Source organism: Crotalus tigris, unplaced genomic scaffold (genome assembly GCF_016545835.1).
Source record: "Crotalus tigris isolate CLP2741 ecotype Arizona unplaced genomic scaffold, ASM1654583v1 scf7180000021486.375087, whole genome shotgun sequence".
Taxonomy (NCBI): domain Eukaryota; kingdom Metazoa; phylum Chordata; class Lepidosauria; order Squamata; family Viperidae; genus Crotalus; species Crotalus tigris.
In genome coordinates, this window is record NW_024098534.1 from 338,870 (window position 1) to 361,691 (window position 22,822).

A 22,822-nucleotide genomic window follows, 5' to 3' on the forward strand; every position below is an offset into this window, starting at 1 on the left:
CTTGTTGTCCTTGAATTATGTGTTAACAGCCCTGTTGAAAAAATGCAGGCCTTGAACGTGCCTTTGTCTCTATTTGTAAGTAAGAAAGCCTCTCAAGATGTACCTACATCCACAAAGGTCAAGAATATGATCACTTAGCCAATTTTCTCTCTTTTTCCTCCCATCTCAAAGTTCCTGGCCTTTGACACCACTGGTTGTGTACAGAAGCCCAAGACATTTGGGGAATATCAATTTGAAGAACAGGGCCGTTCATCCCTTTCTCAATCATGGGTAGTCCTTCTTAAAACAGTTCGCTTAGTGACCATTCGGAGGTACAACGGCACAGAAAAAAGGACCACTTTTCACGCTGCGATCGTTGCCGCATCTCCGCACTCACGTGATCAAAATTGGCTCGTATTTATGACGGTCGCAGCGTCCCGGATGTGTGTGTGTGTCTCTCATGTGATCCCCTTTTGCGACCGTCTGACCAGCGAAGTCAAGGGGGAGGGGAAGCTGGATTCACTTAACAACCGTGTAACTAACTTAACAGCTGCACTTAACAACGGGGGCAAGAAAAGTCGTAAAAAATGGGGCAAAATTCACTTAGTCGCTTAGCCTAGCTCAGCTGTGGTTGTTCAGTCAAGGACTACCTGTATTTCTTAAAAAAAAAAATATTTTATATTTTAAATCTTTGGTCCTATAGTATGCCTTGTTTTAACTGTGATGCTTCTGAATAAACAAACCTGTATTTATTATTATTATTTACATCCTGCCTTTTTAATTTTTTATAATAGCAATAGCAGTAGCACTTAGACATATACTGCTTCATGGTGCTTTACAGCCCTCTCTAAGTGGTTTACAGAGTCAGGATGTTGTCCCCCTCCCCCCAACGATCTGGGTCCTCATTTTACCGACCTCGGAAGGATGGAAGGCTGAGTCAACCTTGAGCCGGCCAGGATCGAACTGCTGGCATTTGGCAGAGTTAGCCTGCAATACTGCATTCTAACCTCTGAGCCTCCATGGCTCTTTCTCTTTTTCTTTCTCTCTCTCTCTCTCTCCATCTATAGCAATAGTACTTAGACTTATATATCGCTTCGTAGTGCTTTACAGCCCTCTCTAAGCAACTTACAGAGTCAGCCTATGACCCCTCAACAATCTGGGTCCTCATTTTACTGACCTCAGAAGGATGGAAGGCTGAGTCCACCTTGAGCCGGTCAGGATCAAATTGCTGGCAGTTGGCAGAGTTAGCCTGCAATACTGCATTCTGACCACTGCGCCACCATGGCTCTTATAAACAACATTGTCTTCCCTTGGTTTACTGTTGATGTAGCCACCTCTAACAAGATGCCTCTGACACCCGGATACCCACAATTCCTACAATCCCTATGGGACCCATAGGTTTAAGCCTGGTTTCTTAAGCTACAGAAAGTCCAAGCAATGATCATCTCAGCATCTCATAGACTCACCTTCTCTCTGTTGCTGTGGTATCATGGGAGGTGGCTGTGGGAAGGCTTGACCTATCTGACCATAGGCAGCAGGGTAAGCAGCTGGAAGGAGAAAGGAAGAAAAGAGGAGTTCAGAATCCTTGCAGAAACAACAGAGGAGCCTCATCATCTTCTCCACCAAGAATTCCATCTCACAGGTCAGAAAGAGCCTTTTGCAAGGACCTAAAGAAGAACCTAAAATTTAGGAAGCTAAACCTCTTCATGTTCAAGGGTGGAAGGAGGAGACAGAGCAGCTCTGAGGATCTAGAGAAGGTTCAGCGTCCACAATGGTGCTTTTTCCAAAAGGCAACTGGACTTTCTTGGTTTGAAAATGTTTTGCTTCTCATCCAAGAAGCTTCAAGCAGAATAGAGCTGGAAGGGACCTTGGAGGTCTTCTAGTCCAAGCCCCTGCTCAAGCAGGAAACCCATCTCAGACAAGTGACTGTCCAGTCTCTTCTTAAAAACCTCCAGTGATGGAGCACCCACAACTGCTGAAGGCAAGCCCTTCTACTGGTTAATTGCCCTCACTGTTAGGAAGTTTCTCCTTAATTCCAGGTTGCTTCTCTCCTGGATTTGTTTCCATCCATTGTTTCTTTTCTTGCCTTCAGATGTTTTGGAAAATGTCGAACCCCTCCACTTTGTGGCAGCCCCTCAAATACTGGAATACTGCTATCATGCCCCCCCTAATCCTTATTTTCTCTTGACTGGCCATAACCAAGTCCTGCAACCGTTCTTCATGTGTTTTTGCCTCCAGCCCCCTAATCATCTTAGTAGCTCTTCTCTGCACTTTTTCCAAAGTATCATCATTATCATCATCACCATCATTATCATCATTATTATTATTATGGATCATCGCACAGTCAGCCAAATGTTCAGACTGGATTTGGCATTTTGTTTACCTATCGAGTCTTTACCCAGGACCTGGGATAGGCAGATGTGGATGTTTGATGGTATTACAGATATCGTCGCAGGATGGAAGCAGTTCCTAGTAAGGCTGCCTTTTGCAATTGACTAATAGCGAATGTGTCAATGCCAATGGTGTTCAAGTGTTGTTGTTGTTGTTATTATTATTATTATTATTATGGATCATCGCACAGTCAGCCAGATGTTCAGACTGGATTTGGCATTTTGTCTACCTATCGAGTCCTTACCCAGGACCTGGGATAGGCAGATGTGGATATTTGATGGTATTACAGGTATCGTTGCAGGATGGAAGCAGTTCCTAGTACGGCTGCCTTTTGTAATTGACTAATAGCGAATTTTGCAATTGACTAATAGCGAATTTGTCATGCCAATGGTGTTCAAGTGGTGCTCCAGTTGTTTTGGGATTGCACCCAAGGCGCCTATGACTATTGGTACTACCTTGCTTGCTTTTGCCACAGTCTTTCTATTTCTATTTGTAGGTCTTTGTATTTTATTATTATTATTATTATTATTATTATTATTATTATTATTATTATTGCAATGTGACCAAAATTGGATGCAGTATTCCAGATGTGAATTTACTAAGATTTCATAAAAAATACTTTATACAGTATTAAATATTTATAAAGTACTAATATTTATAAAGTGCTAAGGATTTATAAAGCGGTACTTCTTCAGGAACTTCAGGAATTGAAGAAGCTTCTTAAATGAGAAGCGAAATGTTTTCAAAGGAAAAAAACCAAGAAAGCCCAGTTGCCTTTTGGAGAAAGCACTTCGGGGACAACCATGACCTAGAACAGGAGTAGGCCACCTTGGCTCTTTTATGACTCGTGGACTTCAACTCCCAGAATTCCTGAGCCAGCACGGCTCAACTTGGAAACCTCTCCCTTTCACCTCAGCATGGCTGGCTCAGGAATTCTGGGAATTGAAGTCCACGAGTCATAAAAGAGCCAAGGTTGCCTACCCCTGACCTAGAATGATTGAGAATTTCTCTACAGTAGATGTTCAGCTTCCATGTCTGTGCTTATCATCTACCTGAAATGGTCATTTGGAAGTGTGAACTTATTGCACCGACAGGTTTGGCGGATGGGGAAAAATGGGCGGTACCTGAATTATGAGGAGTCACATCTGCCAATTTCAACAATTTCAAGATGTAGACGATAGACCAGGATCTACTGAGACATCTCATGGTACTTTGGAGGAAAGAACAAGCTTCCAATGGTTTAACAATTAAAAACACAGGAGTAAAGTTCTGGTTTACAAGTAGTCTTCTTCTGAGACCTTCTCTCCTGGTCTAGCTACTGCATGGGACTTGCTAATGGTCTCCTATCCAAGTACACTCAAGATCATTCTTGGTCATCTGATTCAAAACCAGCCAAGAGGTTGGCTAGATGTTGCCACTCACATTGTTGCCAAGAAAACTCCATGGACATCTCCCTGAGGCCCCATGGAGATCAGCTTGATTCAAGAGTGTCCTTACCTTTTATCCTAAACATTGCCTGATACCTGTTCCTCAACAGGTTACATTAGCTTGAATTTTAGCATAATACATTCTTGTGAAAAGGTGTAGAATTGCAGATGGTACAATTTAAGGCAGTTTTCCCATATGACACCCACCCTCTAAATGTGGTTAGGCTGCAAAACATGGAATTTTAGTATGTGGAGATGGTGATGATGGCGATGAAGAAGAAGAAGATGATGGAATTAGCCAATCATAACATATTTGGGGCATGTCTTAAATTGATTTAGCTTAATTTAGCTCTTCTACCTTACCAAAATAAGAAGACAACCAATGTAGTCTGTAGGTTTAGACCAGGGGTGTCAAACTGCCGGCCCACGGGCCAGATGCGTCATGCCGAAACCGCACCCATCCCATTGCCAGCAACGGGAAAAAAAGTCACGATATGTCGCAACACATCACGTGATGTTGTGAGTTTGACACCCCTGGCTTAGACTTTTCCAAGTTGGTGCCCTGCAGAGATCTTACATGAACAATGTTCTTATTCCCAAACAAGGTGCCTACAACTCTCATCACTCAGAACAACAGAATAACAGAGTTGGAAGGGACCTTGGAGGTCTTCTAGTTCAACCCTTGCTCAAGCAAGAAACCCTACACCAGTCCAGACAAAATGGTTGTCCAATCTCTTCTTGGAAACCTCCAGTAATGGAGCATCCACAATTTCTGGACGCAAGTCGTTCCAGTGATGTAATTGTTCTCACTGTCAGGCAATTCCTCCTTAGTTCTTAGGCTGGTTCTCTCCATTGCTTCATCGCCTGCCCTCAGGTGCTTTGGAGAATAGATGGACCCCCTCTTCTTTGTGGCAGCCCCTCAGAGATTGGAATGCTATTATCATGTCCCTGCTAGTCCTTCTTTTCATTAAACAACCCCCTACTTAAGCAGGAGTCCCTATACCATTTCAGACAAATGGCTGTCCAGTCTCTTCTTAAAAACTTCCAGCGATGGAGCATCCACAACTTCTAGAAACAAATCATTCCACTGGTTGACTGTTCTAACTGTTAGGAAATGTCTCCTTAATTCTGGGTTGGTTCCCTCTTAGTGTCGTGATTCCGTGCCAGCCTGTGTTCTCAACAGCTGAGTCTGGGGAATCTGAGGAGGAGGTGGAGGAGGCATTTGAAGGGCCATCAGGGTCAGAGAGAGGCTCTGATGAATTACAAGACTCAGGGTCTGATGAAGAGCCTGGCCCCTCCAGTCGTGTTATGGATGAAGCTCAACTGTGTGGGGAGAATGAGTCAGACTTGAAGGATTCACACCTGATGGACATGATGATTGATGCTCGTAGACGCCGACAATTAGTGAGAGCAGATTAGCAGCAGTCAATACGACAACTCCAGGGGAAGAGGAGAAGGCACTGAGAGGCAACACCTTGAGACTGCTGTATAAAAAGGGAAGGCGTGGGCGGTGCTGGTTGCTGAAGGCAATCGTTGCAAAGTACTTCATGGGATCATGTTCTGTTAGTATTGCGGGTGACTACTTTTCTCTTTGCATTGCATTTCATGTGGACAATTTCCTCCATTTGGATTGTGTTTTGCTGCTTTTGTTCCTGGACTATTTGGCTGGTTGGTTACCCATATTAAAAGGGGTTTGTTTTGTTTTGAGTCTCCAGCCTATTTTCTCAACAGGGGTTTGGTTCTTGTGCCTTTAACAAGGACAGCCATAGGCTGGGATAGAACACCTTGATTAGTTTCCATCCGTTGCTTCTTGCCTTTCCCTTAGATGCTTTGAAGCACAGGTCAGTTCCCTCCTCTCTGTGACAGCCCCTCAGATATTGGAAGATGCTATCAAGTCATCCCTAACCCTTCTCTTTGTTAGATTAGACATATCCAATTCCATCAAGCGTTCTTCATATATTTTAGCCTCCAGTCCCCTGATCATCTTTGTTGCTCTTCTCTGGACTCTGTCTAGAGCAATGTTTCTCAATCTTGACAATTTTAAGGCATGTGGACTTCAACTCCCAGAATTCCACAGCCAGCATTGCTGGCTGTGGAATTCTGGGAGTTGAAGTCCACATGCCTTAAAATTGTCAAGGTTGAGAAACACTGTTCTAACCAATTGAGACCCGGCCGATTCATCTGGATTGCCCCAAGTTCTAGAAAGCTAGATTAAATCTCAAGGCCTCAAGTGATCTGAATAACAGGCCTCAGTATGACCAACAGCATGTGGTAAGGTTCCTTTGATCATAGGGGTCTCACCAGGAGCAGGAAAGATGCAAGTGTTTGCATACTTGGACCTAATTAAGAGCTGCAGCCTGTAGAGTCTAACATCTCAACACGACCCATCTGTCAAGCTGGACGTGCAATTAGGAATGGAAATTAGACATCGACCAATGAAGGTTTTGAAATGTACATCTCCGGATCCAAAAAAAAAAACCAGTTTAAAAAAAAAGAGCCTGCCCAGCAAGAAGTAATGACTGTCCTTTGCACCACAGGAAGCAAAATTAATTGGTTGGAGCAACAAGCTGGACTTGTTAAGTGTAAAAGGATGGTAAACCTCTGCTCGGAATATCTTCTGCAATCTCCTCGTGAAATTGTAGCAGGTCCTAAATGCAAAAGAGAATGGTCCTGTTGAAGGCAAGGGCAACCCTGAGTTGAATGGAACTCTTGGTTCCTACATCCATGCACAATTTCTTAGCACAATTATGGGACCTATTTGTTTAAGAAAATTTATATCGCCCGCCAACTCAATCTCAGCGGTTCCGGATAATAATCCCAGATTCCCCCTGTGACAACACTCAAATGATAAGGATAGGGATAAAAAAGGTCCCATTCAGAATAGAACTGGAAGGGACCTTGGAGGTCTTCTAGTCCAACCCCCTGCTCAAGCAGGAGACTCTATACTATTCCAGTCATTCACTTCTTAAAAACCTCCAGTGATGGAGCACCCACAACTTCTGGAGGCAAGCTGTTCCACCGGTTAATTGTCCTCACTGTCAGGAAGTGTCTTCTTAATTCCAGGTTGCTTCTCTCCTTGACCAGTTTCAATCCATCGTTTCTTCTCTTGCCTTCTGGTGTTTTAGAAATAAGCCATTTGATGGGTTCCATCCCAGTCTGGGGTCCCCAAACCCATTGGAAAACCAGGTCCTCAAGACTTCTTAAAAGAGTGTCAAGGTTGGGGCCAATCTTATTTCCATAGGAATGATGCTCCACTGGGAGGGACTCACCACAGAGAAAGCCCTTATTCTGGGTCCTGCTAGATGGACCTCCTTATGAGATGGACCTGTAGCATCCCCTGCCTCTCCACTCCAGTGGGTAAAGTAGATGTGAGTGGGACGAGGTGGTCCTTCAAATATTTGTCCTTTCTTTCTTCTTGGATGCATTTTGATTGTCAAATGGACGCCAAAGCTTGGAATTTTTAGCTCAGTTTTGCTCTCTGTTTATATATTGTTTACTACAATGCCTCAATCACGGAACTACCAACTCAGACAAACAATCAGTAAACCACAGCCTAATCAAGGAACCATCAAGACCTCTCCCACCAATGCTGGCAGGACAAGCCACTGTATATAAACAGAGACCAAATCCCACTTCCTACCAGCACTGATGATGTTACCTAGTTGGGTCATGAAACGTCTGCAAGAAAACAACCCAGCCCAGAGAGCACCAAGGACCCCACAGTCCTCCTCCATCTCCTCCTCCTCCTCCTCCTCCTCCACCACCACCACCACCATCACCACCACCACCTCCACCACAACCACTACCACAACCACCTTCACCTCCTCCTTTCTTCTAGCACTGATGATGTTACCTACTTGGCTAATAAAATGTCTGCAAGAAAACAACCAGGCTTGGAGAGCACCAAGGACCCCACAGTTCAATCCTGAGTACAAATATTCTCTTCTAATCAAACCACTTATATATAAAGAAAGATCAAACCCCGCTCCCTACCAGCACTGAGGATGTTACCTAGTTGGGTCATGAAACGTCTGCAAGAAAATAATCAAGCTCAGAGAGCACCAACAACCCCGCAGTTCAAAGATGAGTATAAATATTCTCTTCTCGTGAAACCGCTTTGCATATCAGCAGACATCAAACCCTTCTTCCTTCTAGCACTGATGAGGTTAGCTAGGTGGGTCATGAAAAGTCTGCAAGAAAACAACCAAGTTCAGACAGCACCAAGGACTCCACAGTCCTCCTCCTTCTCCTCCTCCTCCTCCTCCTCTTTCCCACAAACTCCACTCCCTTCTAGCACTGATGATGTTACCTAGTTGGGTCATGAAACATCTGCAAGAAAACCACCAAGCTCAGAGAGCACCAAGGACCCCTCATTTCAACCCTGAGCTGCAAAGATTCTCCTTTATTGGTAAACCTAAGGAATAACAGAATGCCTCTTAAGACAACTTCCTAGCACAGATGTTGCTCCTTGCCCTGCTCAGATAGAATGGACACACAGATGAGATGAACCATGAATGTGACTTTTTTAAGCCTCGCCCCCCCCCCAAAGTGAAAGTGAAAGAGTTATTGGGGGAAAGTGTTAATACTAACGACCTGCGTATTGCTGTACTCCAGCGTATGCTTGTTGCAAAGGGTCAGCCGTGGTTGGGCTTTGTGCTGCGAAGACACAAGAGAGAAAAGAAAGAGGAGGTTGAAAGACATGCCTGTATCCCTGGGAAAGACAACATAACACATCTGGCAATATCAGAATAACAGAATGACAGATTTGGAAGGGATCTTGGAGGTCATCTAGTCCAACCCCCTGCTCAGGTAGGAAACCCTATACCATTTCAGACAAATCGTTGTTCAATCTCTTCTTAAAAGCCTCCTGTGATGGAGCACCCACAACTTCTGGAGGCAAATTGTTCCACTGGTTAATTGTTCTCACTATCAAGAAATTTCTCCTTAGTTCTAGGTTGCTTCTCTCCTTGATTAGTTTCCATCCGTTGCTTCTTGTTCTGCCTTCAGTTGCTTTGGAGAATAACTTGACCCCCTCTTTTTTATGGCAACTCCTGAGATATTGAAGCACTGCTATCATATCACCCCTGGTCCTTCTCTTCATTAAACTAGACATACCCAGATTCCTGCAACTGTTCTTCATATGTTTTAGCCTCCAGTCCCCTGTTCATCTTTGTTGCTCTTTTCTGCAACGAAGAGTCTCAACATGACCAAAACTGGATGCGACATTCCAAGTGTGGTCTTACTAAGGCCTTGTAAAGCAGTATTAATATTTCATGTGATCTTGATTCTATCCCTCTGTTAATGCAGCCTAGGACTACACTGGTTTTTTGGGGGGGGAGGCTGTAGCACACTGCTGGCTCATATTTAACTGCCTAGAACTTTTTACATTTATACACACATTTTAGGAAAGGTGCTTGTTAGTTTCATTTATTAGATTTGTGGGTCTCCCATCTTGTTTAGAGTTGACTCTAGTGGCGATGTACAAATATAACGAGAAAAAGAAGTAAGAAAACTAGAGGAAAAGCAAGCTATTAATAAAGGGCAGGTTTTTCAAGCGTTGTAGGTTTGACAAGAAATAATTCTGAAATGACATTGATGTAAGTCTACCTATTAAAATATCACACATCAGTCTGAAAGTTAAAAAAAAATACGTTGAAATAAATCAGCGTTAAAGTAACATTACGGCACAGTAATTGGCAATTTTAAACCAGCATGATTTGAATGACAAATCGTACATTACAATAAGTTCTATCTGATTTGAAAAATCTACATGTTTTAATGTTACCTTAGGAGAAACCCTGACTTAGGATGCAGCATGCAAAATGATAACAAAAAAAAAAAAAAAAGGTTTCCACATCGAGTTAAAATCTCCATCACATTTTAAAATATGCAGCTCATTTTGACGATGATGCATAAGCTCGTAACTTAATTTGCTCTTCTTTCAGGAAAGAAATGATTTGTGCTTTTCCATAAGAAACCTAGAAAATGCTTGCAGCTGCTTATCCTGTCAAAAGCCAGCTCAGTACATTCAATAAAAATATAAAGTTCAGTAATATTCAGTAAAAAGATAACGGGCTAGCAAAAATTCTACCTTTAATTCCAGGTTGCTTCTCTCCTTGATTTCTCAGCTTAGAGCTTGGCAATTGTCTACTGCAAACTGCAACTGCCAGGGCTGCATTACTTATTATCCTTCTCATCTTTCCTATTACCTATTTCCTTAGCTTCTTATGACTATACCTTTGTTGTTTGTATTTCAAGATTTATGTTGATTTATGCTTTTATTTAGTATCCTATTATGATTTATGTTGATTGCTTATTTAGTATTCTATGACTATCACTGAGTGTTGTATCTTATGATTTATGATGCATGTATTTTATGATTATGATCACGATTTATCACTTGTTGCTTGTTATGTAGACTGTGAGCTTATGCACTGGAGACAAATTCCTTGTGTGTCAAATCACACTTGGCCAATAAAGAATTCTATTCTATTCTATTCTATTCTATTCTATTCTATTCTATTCTATTCTATTCTATTCTATTCTATTCTATTCTATTCCATTCCATTCCATTCTATTCTATACTCATTATTGAATATGATCATGATTTATCACTTGTTGCTTGTGTGTAGACTGAGAGCTTCTGTAGTGGAGACAAATTCCTTGTGTGTTAAATCACAATTGGGCAATAAAGAATTCCATTCCATCCTTATTCTATTCTATTCTATTCTATTCTATTCTATTCTATTCTATTCTGTTCTGTTCTGTTCTGTTCCGTTCCGTTCCGTTCTATTCTTATTACTGAATATGATCATGATTTATCACTTGTTGCTTGTGTGCAGACTGAGAGCTTCTGTAGTGGAGACAAATTCCTTGTGTGTCAAATCACAACTGGGCAATAAAGAATTCCATTCCATTCCATCATTATTCTATTCTATTCTATTCTATTCTATTCTGTTCTGTTCTGTTCTGTTCTGTTCAAAACTTGTGGACTTGAACTCCCACTCTAATTTTCTTTCCTGAGATATCCATCTGCTTGGACGAAAGTCTTCAAACTTTTCGGATTTAGCAATGGAACTCATTCCATGTGGAACTCAGCATCTGCTTATAATTTGCAAAAAAAAAATTCAGCCCTTCTTAGAATCTCTCTACTTCACAAACACACTTCCATTCTTCTGGCCGCAATCCCAACAAATCAGCAGCATAAGAACGTTTAGCACTACAATTTTGCAAGAGGCCAAAACAACTGCAGGAAGACCAAGACTCTCATTTTAAGAATAGGCGTTGCAAAGTCAGGATTAAAACAAATATATAAGGGAGAGCTCCCCCTGTCAACTTCTTCCCAAATCCAATTTAAATCATTCTCCCCAAGCTTAATCTATATCCATAATTATATCATTTGGTACAACAAGCTTGTGAGCCGTTTCCCACAATTTATGTAGATTAAAATTCATGGGTGCGATACTACCGATTTTGTATTATGAAGATTGATTAGGACAGCTGATGCAGTGATTAAGGGAGTGTGCATTTACTGTTGCAATTAATTAGGCATTCAGACACAACAATAACTACAATAACTGAAGCAATGCGCTGAGCTGGCATTCTTCTGGGCTCCTTTGACAAGGATTCTGGCTTGATGGAAGGGCCGTAAAAAGGGAACACAGAACATAGAATAATAGAGTTGGAAGGGACCTTGGAGGTCTTCTAGTCCAACCCCCTGCTTGATCAGGAGGCCCAGTACCATTTCAGACAAATGGTTGTTCAGTCTCTTTTTGAAAGCCTCTAGTGATGGAGCACCCACAACTTCTGACAGCTGTGACAATTTTCCTGAGAGTTAGAACAATTAACCAGTGGAACAACCTGCCTCCAGAAGTTGTGAATGCTCCAACACTGGAGGTTTTTAAGAAGAGATTGGACAACCATTTGACTGAAAAGGTTTAGGGTTTCCTGCCTGGGCAGGGGGTTGGATTAGAAGACCTCCAAGGTCCCTTCCAACTCTGTTATTTTGTTAATTAATCAGTGGAACTGCTTGCCTCCAGAAGTAAGGCTATATTGCTATTGTCCTTCTCATTTTTCCTATTACCTATCTCCTTATCTTCTTATGACTATAACTTTGTTGCTTGTATCTTATGATTTATATTAATTATTTCATTTAGTATCCTAGTATGATTTATGTTGATTGCTTTTTTAATATCCTATGACTATCACTGAGTGTTGTATCTTATGATTTATGATGAATGTATTTTATGATGATTATGATTGCGATTTATCACTTGTTGCTTGTATGTAGACTGTGAGCTTCTGTAGCAGAGACAAATTCCTTGTGTGTCAAATCACACTTGGCCAATAAAGAATTCCATTCCATTCCATTCCATTCCATTCCATCCCATCATTATTCTATTCTATTCTATTCTATTCTATTCTATTCTATTCTATTCTATTCTATTCTATTCTATTCTATTCTATTCTATTCTATTTTATTCCATTCCATATTTTCTATTCCATATTTTCTATTCTTTTCTGTTCTGCTCTGCTCTTCTCCGCTCCGTTCCATATATTCTATTCTGTTCTGTTCCGGTCTATTCTATTCTATTCTATTCTATTCTATTCTATTCTATTCTATTCTATTCTATTCTATTCTTTTCTATTCTGCTCTGCTCTTCTCCGCTCCGTTCCATATATTCTATTCTATTCTATTCTATTCTATTCTATTCTATTCTATTCTATTCTATTCTATTCTATTCTATTCTATTCTATTCTATTCTATTCTATTCTATAGTTATCATTGAATATGATCATGATTTATCACTCATTGCTTGTGTGTAGACCGAGAGCTTCTGCACAGGAGACAAATTCCTTGTATGTTCAATCATACTTGGCCAAGAAAATATAAAGAATTATATTAAGGTATTACAGAGTCATAAAAGGGAGATTGGTTTTTTTTGTTTGTTTGTTTTTAGTGAACCCAAGTAGTGGAGTTATCTTACAATACTTATGGCGGTTCTGCTGCAGTGTTTCTCCATCTTGCTTATTCGAAGATCAGTGGACTTCAACTCCCAGAATTCCCCAGCCAGCAAAGCCTAAGCAAGAGGTCCCAATGTCTCCATTTTGTCCTACCTGGGTAAGGATGGATGCCATTGGCAAAGACGGCTTCTGCTGCAGGTTGCCCATTCGGTTGTGGCGGGAGACCAGTGAAACCATTCACCCCAATGGGGGAGGGGATGCTAGGCACGGCTGGTGCGGTGATGCCTGGAGGCGTGCTGCCACCTAGAGGTCGGGAGGGGAAAGGCAGAGCGTCAATCAATTGCATTCATTGGTTGAGTATATAGAGCAGTGGTGGCGAACCTATGGCACGGGTGCCAGAGGCGGCACTCAGAGCCCTCTCTGTGGGCACCCACACTGTTGCCCCAGTCCTAGGCCTTCAGCTGGGTTTTATAAAACCTTTTCACTTTAGGCCTCCGCTGCCATGTGCAGGAGGAGGCCTCTGAGGCCTAGAACAGCTCACAGGAAGTACATGGATGTCACTTCCGGAAGTCCATTCTAGGCATCGGAGGCCCAGGCCTGCATCCATGTAGGGAACCGATGAGCCGAGGTGGCGCAGCAGTTAGAGTGCAGTACTGCAGGCCACTTTAGCTGACTGTGTTCAGCAGGTCAGCGGTTCAAATCTCACTGGCTCAGGGTTGACTCAGCCTTCCATCCTTCCGGGGTAGGTAAAATGAGGACCCAGATTATTGGGGGCAATGTAAATATATATATACATTGCTTACTGGTGTACACCACTTAGAGCAGCGGTTCTCAACCTGTGGGTCAGGACCCCATTTGGGGTCGAACAACCATTTCACGGGGGTCGCCAAACAACGCAGTCCGCCATGTTTTTCCCCTTTTTCCTTAGCTGTGCTACTCCCTTTTATTCTATTGGCTTTTGAAAGCCAATAGAATAGACTCTCTTGAAAAGAGTCTAATTCTATTGGCTTTCAAAAGCCAATAGGAATTGTCCAGGCTGTCTCTGCCCTGCTGAGCCTGCCAAAAGTCCCATTCTGCAAAGGGTGCTGCACCAGTTGAGGAGTCCTCGACTTACGACCGGTTGAGGGGTCGCGGCATTCAAAAGGTTGAGAACCACTGGCTTAGAGTGTGCTTGCACTTAAAGCGGTATATAAGTCTCATAAATAAATAAATAAATAAACCGGAAGTTCAGGTATTTGAATCCCACCACTGGACATAAGTGTGAATAAGAGTCCCTCAAGTCACTTTTTTGAGTGCCATCGTCACCTTGAACGGTCACTAAACGAATGGTTGTAAGCCAAGGACTACCTGCTTTAAAAGCGTTTGGTGCTGCTGATGGGCCTCCGGTGCTCTTCCAATGCTTACCTGAGGTGGGGGTCATGGGGGTGGCCGCCAGCCCGTTCATGTTGAGGGCGGCCATCTGCTGCATCTGGGCTGCTGCGAAGGCCGCCATAGGGTTTAGGTAGCCGCCTTGCGCCACGGAGGCCATGATGGCAGCCTGTTGCTGCATCAGCTGGAACAAAGAGAACAGGGAAAAAATATCACGCATTCACTGGCAGAGCAGCAGCGGGGGCGGGGCGGGGGAGGACAGCACCTGGCCTCTTGCCAGAACTGGGGTGGATGTTCAAAACTCTTGCTTTTGAACCCAGCCTCAAAGGGCCCCTTGGAGAAGGAGGAGGAGGAGGAGGAGAAGGAGAAGGAAGGAGAGGAAACAGTAGCAGAGGAGGAAGAAGAAGGAGAAGAAACAGGAGAGGGAGAAGCAGGAGGAGAAGGAAGAAGAGAAGAAAAGGAGGAGGAGGAGAGGAGAGAGAGGAGAAGGATATGTAGGAGAAGGATAAGCAGCAGCAGGAGGAAGAGAAAGGAAGGAGGAGGAGGAGGAGGAGAAGGGAGAGGAGAAGGATAGTTAGAAGGAGAAGCAGGAGAAGAAGAGGTAGAGGAAGAGGAGGAAGAGGAAGAGGAGGAAGAGGAGGGAGAGAAGGAGGAGGAGGAAGAGGAGGAGAAGAGAGAGGAAGATAGGTAGGAGAAGCAGGAGAAGAAGGAAGGTAGAGGAAGAGGAAGATGAGGAAGAGGAGGAGGAGGAGAAAGGAGGAGGAGGAGGAAGAGGAGGAAAAGGAGGAGAAGAGAGAGAAGAATGATAGGTAGAAGGAGAAGCAGGAGAAGGAGAAGGAAGAAGAGGTAGAGGAAGAGGAGGAAGAGGAAGATGAAGAGGAGGAAAAGGAGGAGAGGAAGCAGGAGGAGGAGAAGGAGAAAGAGAAAGAGAAGAAGGAGGAGGAGGAAAAGAGAAGAGAATGATAGGTAGAAGGAGAAGCAGGAGAAGGAAGAAGAGGTAGAGTGAGACCAGGAAGATGAGGAAAATGAGAAGGAGAAGGAGAGGAAGCAGGAGGAAGAGAAGCAGGAGGAGGTGGAAGAGGAGAAGGATATGTAGGAGAAGAAGAACCAGGAGATGGAGAGGGAGGAGGAAGAGTGGAAAAGGAGAAGGAGAGGAAAGCAGTAGTGGTGGTGGAGGAGGAGGAGGAGGAGGAGGAGGAAGAGGAGAAGGAGAAGAAGGAGAGGGGTAAGAGGTGGAGAAAAAGGAGATAATTTTCTGGGATGATTCCCCAAATTGTGGCCCAAATAAAAAGTAGACTTGAGTTCTGGTCTTTGCAATAGTTGTGCAGTTGTGTGAGAAGAGAGGCTGTAGAATGTAGGGTGTTGCTCTCTGTTTCGAGACAAGGGCCTTGCCCTGGCAGTGTTGATGGGATTGTTCTTGGTGGTTCCTGGATCACCCACCACTAGTATATAAACAAGCCCCCATTTTGTAAACAAAGAACAAACCGGGAGTTTGAGGTAAGCAGGTGTATAAACCGAATAACCGAAATGAATAATCGAACTGATCCATGTCACACGGATTCCTTTGCCAAAAAAAAAGCGGGTTTCTGTCGCTGCTTTATTACGGTGACCAACCGTCCTCCTTTAGGGAGAACAGTCCTCCTTTTGTGAGTTCTGTCCTCCCTCGAAGTGTCCTCCTACATGTCCTCCTTTTCGATATTTGAAAACTAATCTGCAGGGCTTTTTTTTCCCTCATAAAACGCTCAGAACAGCATTCCGGCACCTTTTTTTGGATGGTTTTTTTTCAACTTTTGCATGAGCTGTGCTACTCCTACTATTGGCTTTCGAATTGCTGCTGAGCGCGCCAAAACACCCGGCCGGCAAACTTTGCACATGCAAGTTGTCTGTATTATTGTTGCAATGAATAAAATGTTTCTTTTATTTACGATATTTTTTTCTTCAATTTATTTGTCTCCTCCTTTTCATTGTAAAAAAGTTGGTCACTTTAGCTTTATGTCTGCCGTAAACTTCTGCTCTAGTTCTGCAGGTTTATCCTTCTGTCTTGAAAGAAGGATGCGGAGCTACATACGGTCCCTGTCTGGTGTTTTTTGTTTTATTCTTCTTACAGTCCCTGCTGGCAAAACTCAACGTTTCCCCAACTTTTCTGGCTGGATAGAAAAAGCAACGCTCAGTTTCCTGTCGTAAGTATGCCTCGTGACGGCGCCCCCTTGTGGCGGATCCCGACTCAGAAAGCTGCGACTGTACGCCGACTCTGTGTGAGAGCAGACGCGCGATGGGCGCGTGTCTCGGGGTGGGAGTGGATCTTCATTAGAAGCGTGGATCTCAGGGGCTCGGATTCCCTACGGAGGCTTGGGAAGGGGGACTTAGCCAGTCGTCAGGCAGATCCATAATGGGGCTGCGATCAGATTTGGGGGTGGGAAACCGGCTTGCTGAGTGCGCCCATCCTAGCGAGGGTCCATCCTTTGCTTTGGGTTTTATTTAAATGGGGTCTTATTTAAATTAAATTAAAGGCTTTTCCTCTCTGTGTCCTCCTTCCTTCCTTCTTTCTTTTCCTCCCCCCTCCCTCCTTTCTCTTTCTCTTTCCTTCCTTCCTTTCCTTCCTCCCTCCCTCCCTCCCTTCTTTCTCTTTCTCATTCTCTCTTTCTCCTCCCTCCCTCCCTTCTCTTTCTCTGCTTTCTCTTTCTCTTCTTCCTTTCCTTCCTCCCTTCTCTTTCTCATTCTCTTTCTCCTTCCTTCCTTCCTCCTCTTTCTCTTTCTCATTCTCTCTTTTTTCCTTCCTTTCCTTCCTTCCTCCCTCCCTCCCTCCTCTTTCTCTTTCTCTTTCTCTTTCCTTCCTTCCTCCCTCTCTCCCTCCACTCCTCCCTCTCTCTTTCTCTCTCCCTCCCTCCACTCCTTCCTTCGTCTCTCTCTCTCCACTCCTTCCTTCCTTCGTCCCTCCCCCCTCTCTTTTCCCCCCCTCTTCCCCCCCCCTCCCTCTGTTTCTATCAGGGCGTTAAGGTGTCCATCTCAGCCCTGGGAAGCCAACATTTCAGTCGCTCTTGCTGAAGACGGTGACTTCTCTGTCTGACCCAACCTTTGCCCCCCCCAACAGGTTAGAAGAACCAGAAAGTGCTCCTTTTAACGGGGATGGCAGCCCTGCCAGGATACGCGTTTTTTCTAAAAATTAAAGTTTACTTTTTTGCCCTTTCAGAATTATGATGTTGTCCTCATCTGCAAATGTATGCAGGCTTAATGTGCTCATTAATAACTTATTTGCCCAAAACGCATGCAATTAATTAACTAAGATTTCTTTAGCCGAATGACAATTTGAAAGAGGGAGGGAGAGCAGGCCTCAAGGGAGCCAAAAGGAAGGGGGCTTTCTGCAAACGTCCCGGTCAGCTGAGAGGATCTGCAGGGCCTCCCAGCCCTTGACCCTCATTTCATGGGAGGGGAGAGATGGGGAAGTGGGGGGGGGAAGGGCTGGAGCCGGGGCTTGTCCTGCCCCCCCCCGGCTCTTTTTGGTGGAAACATTGTCCTCATATTGTCTGGTTCTCTATTCATGGAGATCATCCAAAATGTTAATATTGGAAAGAATTACTTCCTTCCCCCTCCCTCTCTTGAGTGACCTTCTTTTCTTTCTTTCCTTCCTTCCTTCCTTCCACCTTCCTCCCTTTTTTTCTTCCTTCCTTCCTCCCTCCCTCCCTCTCTTCCTCCCTCCTCCCTCCCATCTTGCCTTCCTTCCTTCCTTCCTTCTCCTCATTCCCACCTCCTCCCTCCCTCCCTTCCCTCCCACCCTTCTTTTTACTTCCTCCCTCCCTTCCTCTTTCCTCCATGCCTTCCTTCCCCTCTCCCTTCCTCTTTCCTTCCCTTCCCTTCCCTTCCTTCCTTCCTTCCTCCCTCCCTGCCTCCCTCCCTCCCTCCTTCCTTCCTCCCCATCACCTTCCTCCTTCCCTTCCTTCCTTCCTTCCTTCCTTCCTTCCTTCCTTCCTTCCTTCCTTCCTTCCTTCTCATTCCCATCTCCTCCATCCTTCTCTCTCTCTCTTCCTTCCTTCCTTTCCTTCCTTCCTCCCTCCCTTCCTCTTTCCTCCATGCCTTCCTTCCCCTCTCCCTTCCTCTTTCCTTCCCTTCCCTTCCTTCCTCCCTCCCTGCCTCCCTCCCTCCCTCCTTCCTTCCTCCCCATCACCTTCCTCCTTCCCTTCCCTTCCTTCCCTTCCTTCCTTCCTTCCTTCCTTCCTTCTCATTCCCATCTCCTCCATCCTTCTCTCTCTCTCTCCCTTCCTTCCTTTCCTTCCTCCCTCCCTCCCTTCCTCTTTCCTTCCTTCCCTTCTTTCCTCCCTCCCTCCCTCCCTCCCTCTTTCCTTCCCTTCCTTCCTCCCTGACTCCCTCCCTCCTTCCTTCCTCCCCATCACCATCCTTCTTCTCCTCATTCCCAACTCCTTCCTTCCTTCCTTCCTTCCTTCCTTCCTTCCTTCCTTCCTTCCTTCCTTCCTTCCTTCCTTTCTTCCTTGCACGAGAGCTCCTTAGATGTGTTTGAAATGCAGGCCAGAAAGATGGAATGAACAGGACCTTCCAGGATCTCTGGCTGTGGAGGTGGAAGCTTTCCTTTTGGATCCTTAATTCCTCTTTCTTCCTACAGGCCCACCAAGACACTTTCACATTTTAATTGGCAATTCAGTGTTTCTTTGTAATTGCTGATGGGGTGATTAGAAGTCCTTTTCTGTGCCTGCACAATGGCATCCTTTGCTTCTGCTTTTGAAAGGTCCCTCCTGTTCATCTGGCATTCAGGGACAGGATGGTCCAGAGTGATGAGCAGATGGATTTATAAAACTCACCAATGAGAACTAATGGGTGCTGGCAGTGGGGAGGGGCTAGGAGGGGAGGAGAGGAAACGCTTTGGTATTTTTTGAGACAGAGGCTAGGAGGGTCACTGTGCATCGGAAACCTGATGGGACCCTTGTGTGGGGGGGCATACAAGGGCATGCTTGAGCAGGGGGTTGGACTAGAAGACCTCCAAGGTCCCCTCCACCTCTGTTGTTCTGTTGTTCTGTTCTTCTGAATTCTGTTATTCTGTATAAGGTTTTCTGCTTGAGCAGGGGGTTGGACTAGAAGACCTCCAAGGTCCTTTCCAACTCTATTATTATGTTATTGTGTTATTATATTATTCTGTTATTCTGCTCTTCTGCTACTCTGTTGTTCTGCATAGGGTCTCCTGCTTGAGCATGGGGTTGGACTAGAAGACCTCCAAGGTCCCTTCTGACTCTATTATTGTGTTACTCTCTTATTCTGCTATTCTGTATAGGGTCTCCTGCTTGAGCATGGGGTTGGACTAGAAGACCTTCAAGATCCCTTCCAATTCTGCTATTCTGCTATTCTGTTATTCTGAAATCTATTGTCTTTGGTTGACATCATTTCTGGTGGCAATTTCACCAGCTAGATCTAAACACGAGGTCTAGAGGGAGGATTTGGATGCCTTGGGGGCTGATGGGCTTATTTGGGATTTTTTTTAATGGCTCCTGGTCGTTCCCACCACATGGAATTATAGAGCGAAGACTTGCAGCTACAGTACAGGAAGTCCTCAACCTACGACCCCCCAATGATCCTAAAATTTCCGTGGTTAAGTGAGACACTTGTTGAGTGAGCTTTGCCCCATTTTGTGACTTCGTTGCCACGGTTGTTAAGTGAAACCCAGCTTCCCCCATGGACTTTGCTTGTCAGAAGTTTGCAAAAAGGGGATCACGTGACCCCCCTGGACACGGCGACCACCCTAAATATAAACCGGCGGCCAAGTGTCTGAATTTTGATCATGTGACCACGGTCAGGCTGCAACGGTCGGAAATGTGAAAAATGGTCATAAGTCCAACTACCTCAAGATGGAAAAATAGAGAGACGATTTGTTAGTCCTCTCAAAAAAATGGCGACCAGATGGCTTTTTCTACCTCAAACAATCTCCATAGCAACACAGGGAGATTTATTTGATGACTCAAAAGCATGGACATGGAAGACAACTTGGCAAAGAAAGAAAGCCAGAATAAGACTGAAGAAAATTGGGGTTTTGACTTATTAGTGAGAATTAAAACAGAACATACTTAAATAGATAAGATGTGTACTTTGAATACTAGATGTTGTTATGAGTTGAGATAAAGGAAACTTGGGTCATTTAAAACTTGAAAGTACAAATATTAACAGTTAAATCTGAACATTGATTTGCTTCTAAAGGTTAAATGTAAGCTAAAAAATCTATTGATGAATGTAATAAATATGTTTTTACTTAGCGGTAATAATAAAAACTACTAGCTTAAATATGAGATAGTAGACAAGAGAGGAAGTATTAAATGTTGAAATAAGAGAAATTTTGGTTACTAAATTTAAGATATTTGGAAATTATCAGAAAATAAGAATGTTATATTGTATTATTAATTACTTGATGTAAGATGGTGAGAATTCAAATAGATAAGACGTGTATCCTGAACATTAGATCTTGTGATGAATTGTGATAGAGGGAATTGGGGTTATTTAAAACTTGAAAATTATAAATACCAAACCTTAAATTTAAATATTAATGAGAAACTAAAAATTGCGAAAAACTAAATCAGGACATTAATTGTCTAAAAAGATTGAATGTTAAAACAACTAGGATCTGTATAAACAAAAATGACTGGTAAATGTAAGAAAGTTATTTTTATGTAATCTATATAATAAGAATGGTGTTAATTTAAATATGTAACAGTAAATGGTAAGGGGAAAAGAGAGGAAACATTTAATGTAATAGTTTGAGATCTGTACTAAAGAGATTCATATGTTATTGAATTATTGACCAACTCAGCCTCCACGTTGCTTTTCAAATATTTAAATGTGAAATTAGAAAATCAATCTTTTTTTTTCAACCCCCCCCCCCCAAAAAAAAAACACTGGACCGCAACAGCAAGAATAAATATATTTGCAGGCTGGAGAAAGAAAGCTGGTGAACATTTAAAATCAAACTCCAGAGAGCAATCTGAGAGAATAAATCATTTCATTCATTTATAAACCATATCTATGATGGCCGCAGGGTGCTGGGGTCACCTGACCCCCTTCTGCAAACTTCTGACAAACAAAATCAACGGGGGAAGCCTGATGCGCTTAAGAACCCGTGTTCCCTATTTGACAACTGCAGTGATTCTCTTCACAACTCTGGCAAGGAAGTTGATAAAATGGGGCAAAATGAACTAAACAACTGTCTCATTTAGCAACATAAATCTGGGGCTCAGTTGTGGTCGTAAATCAAGGACTACCTGTGGTTCATGGAATCCCTTCCGATGTCTATGAAGATTCTCCATCATCCAAGTCACGGTGGTCCCAAAGGTGCTTTTTTTCAGGAGGCAAAACTTCCTTGTTTTCCTTTGAAGACGTTTCACTTCTCATCCAAGAAGCTACTTCAGCTCTGACTGGAGGGTGGGGAAGGGAAGGATTTATACTCCTTGCAGACAGCTGGTCATTTGCCTTCTTTTAGACGGTCGTTGAGGCCACCTGGAGGTTTATCTGTGTCCTCAAGGTCACAAATGGAAGTGAAGGGACCCAGGGCATGAAACATCCTGCAGCCGAGAAGTCTCCACACCCATCTGCACCACTCAGGTGACCCCGAGGACAAAGATAAACCTCCAAGTGGCTTCAATGACTCTCTAAAAGAGCGCAAATGACCAGCTGTCTGCAAGGAGTATAAATCCTTCCATTCCCCACCATCCAGTCAGAGCTGAAGAAGCTTCTTGGATGAGAAGCAAAACGTCTTCAAAGGAAAACAAGGAAGTTTTCAATTCCTGAAAAAAAGCACCTTTGCGAATCCCTTCTGATCTTCAACCGTGGAGCCCACCCCTCGGAGCCCCCTTGTTGTGTAGACACTCACTGCCTGTGCGTACGCGCCGTATGCTCCAAACTGTATGGCCATGGGGTTGAACATGCCCATCTGACCCGCCATTTGCTGCATCCGGCGCATGGTGCGCTCCTTGTCCGTGTCGGCAAACTTGACCACCAGGCTGGACGATGCTCCCTGCGGGGAGGGAAAAAGAGAAAAGGAAGTGAGTCCAAGGAGGAAGCAAAAAAACAAAAACAAAACCCCAACATCACAAAAAGGTCTACTGTGGATTGTAGAACGTATATAGAATAACAGAGTTGGAAGGGAGCCTGGAGGTCATCTAGCCCAACCCCCTGCCCGAGCAGGAAACCCTGTACGATTTCCGACAAAGGGCAGTCCAGTCTCTTCTTCAAAGCCTCCAGGGATGAAGCACTCACAACTTTTTTTAAAAGTTTGTTTAATTAATAAAACAGTTAAAACAAAAAAGGACATAACTTGTGGTTCCACTATATATAATCTTAACAATTTGTTCCTTGCCATACATATAATTCCTAATCTCTATATATACATGTTTTCCTATATAATACTATCCAGCCAGAATAGCCTATATAATACTATCCAGCCAGCCTATATTTTTCTATCCAGCCAGAAAAGTTGGGGAAATGTTGAGTTTTGCCAGCAGGGACTGTAAGAAGAATAAAACAAAAAACACCAGACAGGGACCTTCCTTCGAGACAGAAGAATAAACCTGCAGAACTAGAGCAAAAGTTTACGGCAGACATAAAGCTAAGGTGACCAACTTTTTTACAATGAAAAGGAGGACACAAATAAATTGAAGAAAAAAATATCGTAAATAAAAGAAACATTTTATTCATTGCAACAATAA

General features: G+C 43.6%; 1 protein-coding gene across 1 annotated transcript in view; it reads right to left on the reverse strand.

The window, feature by feature from the left end:
• Positions 1 to 22,186, reverse strand: part of CELF4 (CUGBP Elav-like family member 4) — an 87,558-nt gene extending 65,372 nt beyond the window's left edge. The window contains 5 exon segments of the mRNA XM_039318729.1: positions 1,446 to 1,526; positions 8,391 to 8,453; positions 12,915 to 13,064; positions 14,166 to 14,313; positions 21,988 to 22,186. Coding sequence (XP_039174663.1) covers positions 1,446 to 1,526; positions 8,391 to 8,453; positions 12,915 to 13,064; positions 14,166 to 14,313; positions 21,988 to 22,077 — 532 coding nt within the window. The 5' untranslated portion in view covers positions 22,078 to 22,186.
• Between the last annotated feature and the right edge of the window lie 636 nt (positions 22,187 to 22,822).